Here is a 1,098-nt window from a genome sequence, read left to right on the forward strand (position 1 = left end):
TTCTCCTGCCGCTGGAGCCGCTGGAGCAGCTGGTGCGACTCCACACTCTCCGCTCCAATCGCGCTGTCGTGGTTGCGCGTCTTCATCGACCTTCTGGACCGCTGCTCTCTGCCCTCGGCCAAGCGAGAGATCGTCAAGCACCTCGGCCGCTCGCTCAGGTACCCTTGCGTTGCCGAGATGCACGCGGACTGATCATCCATCAATTGGAACAACAAACAGCAAACGGCTGACTCACCGGAGGTGCCTGTGATCCCTCGTTTCTTGCAGGCAAAACGGGGCACCCACTACGCGGACCGGCTCGAAGGCTGCTCGCGCTCTTCGATCCTCGCCGTGCGGCAGAGCTTCGCCGAACTGTTCCGGTTCCTCCTGCGCAGCCTGGCCGGGCAGGAGGAGGGCACCAATGTCTCCCGGGAGGCCGAGCAGCTCAAGTTCCACACGCTCGTTCTCAACGCTCTCGCCCTCGACTACCGCATGTTCGACTATGCCCTCTTCAGCAACAGCGACTTCCACGCCGTCCTACACAAGCTGTCCACCCACGACGTCGCCCTTCGCCAGGAGCCTTCATCGTCATCGTCATCTTCTAGCTCCACGGCTAACCCGGCGCCGGAGGCAGTCGCGGCGAGCAAGCTCCGCGCGCACAAGAAGCGCGTGGTGCGGGTGGCGCGCGATCTCTTCCTCCTCTCGGCCGCGCGATGCCTCGCGTGGACCCCCACGCCGCTGACACTCAAGAACAACCACCTCGGGGAGGACGAAGCCCAGCAGATACTAGACCTACAGGACGCCGTGCTGCGGACCATCTTTTTCACCGAGCTCGGCAGCCACCGCAGGGAGGAAGAGGCCGCCAGCGAAGCGATGAGGTCGAGCGACCTCGACGACGACTACCACCACTCACTGCTCGCGCTGCTCTACCAGCTGAAGCGCACAGCGACCATGCAGCGCTTCTTCTCCTCGTCGGAGAGCATCCATAACCTGCTTTCCCTGCTCAAGCTGGGCTCGCCACGCGTGCAGCGACTGGTGACGCGTCTGTGCCGGCACGTTGTCCAGCACATGCAGCCCGGACGCTTCGTGAAGACCTCTGCCAAGGGCAGCATGAGTGCG

At 63.8% G+C, this 1,098-nt stretch overlaps 1 protein-coding gene across 1 annotated transcript in view; it reads left to right on the forward strand.

Moving 5' to 3' along the window:
- ACA1_032430 (exocyst complex component 6, putative) overlaps window positions 1–1,069 on the forward strand; it is a gene marked incomplete at both ends in the record, with an annotated part of 10,397 nt that extends 9,328 nt beyond the window's left edge. The window contains 3 exons of the mRNA XM_004355016.1: window positions 124–158; window positions 268–1,025; window positions 1,054–1,069. Of these exons, the coding sequence (XP_004355068.1) occupies window positions 124–158; window positions 268–1,025; window positions 1,054–1,069 (809 nt within the window). The remainder of the gene's footprint in view (window positions 1–123; window positions 159–267; window positions 1,026–1,053) is intronic.
- Window positions 1,070–1,098: the final 29 nt, after the last annotated feature.

The sequence above is a fragment of the Acanthamoeba castellanii genome, assembly GCF_000313135.1.
Source record: "Acanthamoeba castellanii str. Neff unplaced genomic scaffold scf7180000084533, whole genome shotgun sequence".
Lineage (NCBI taxonomy): Eukaryota > Discosea > Longamoebia > Acanthamoebidae > Acanthamoeba > Acanthamoeba castellanii.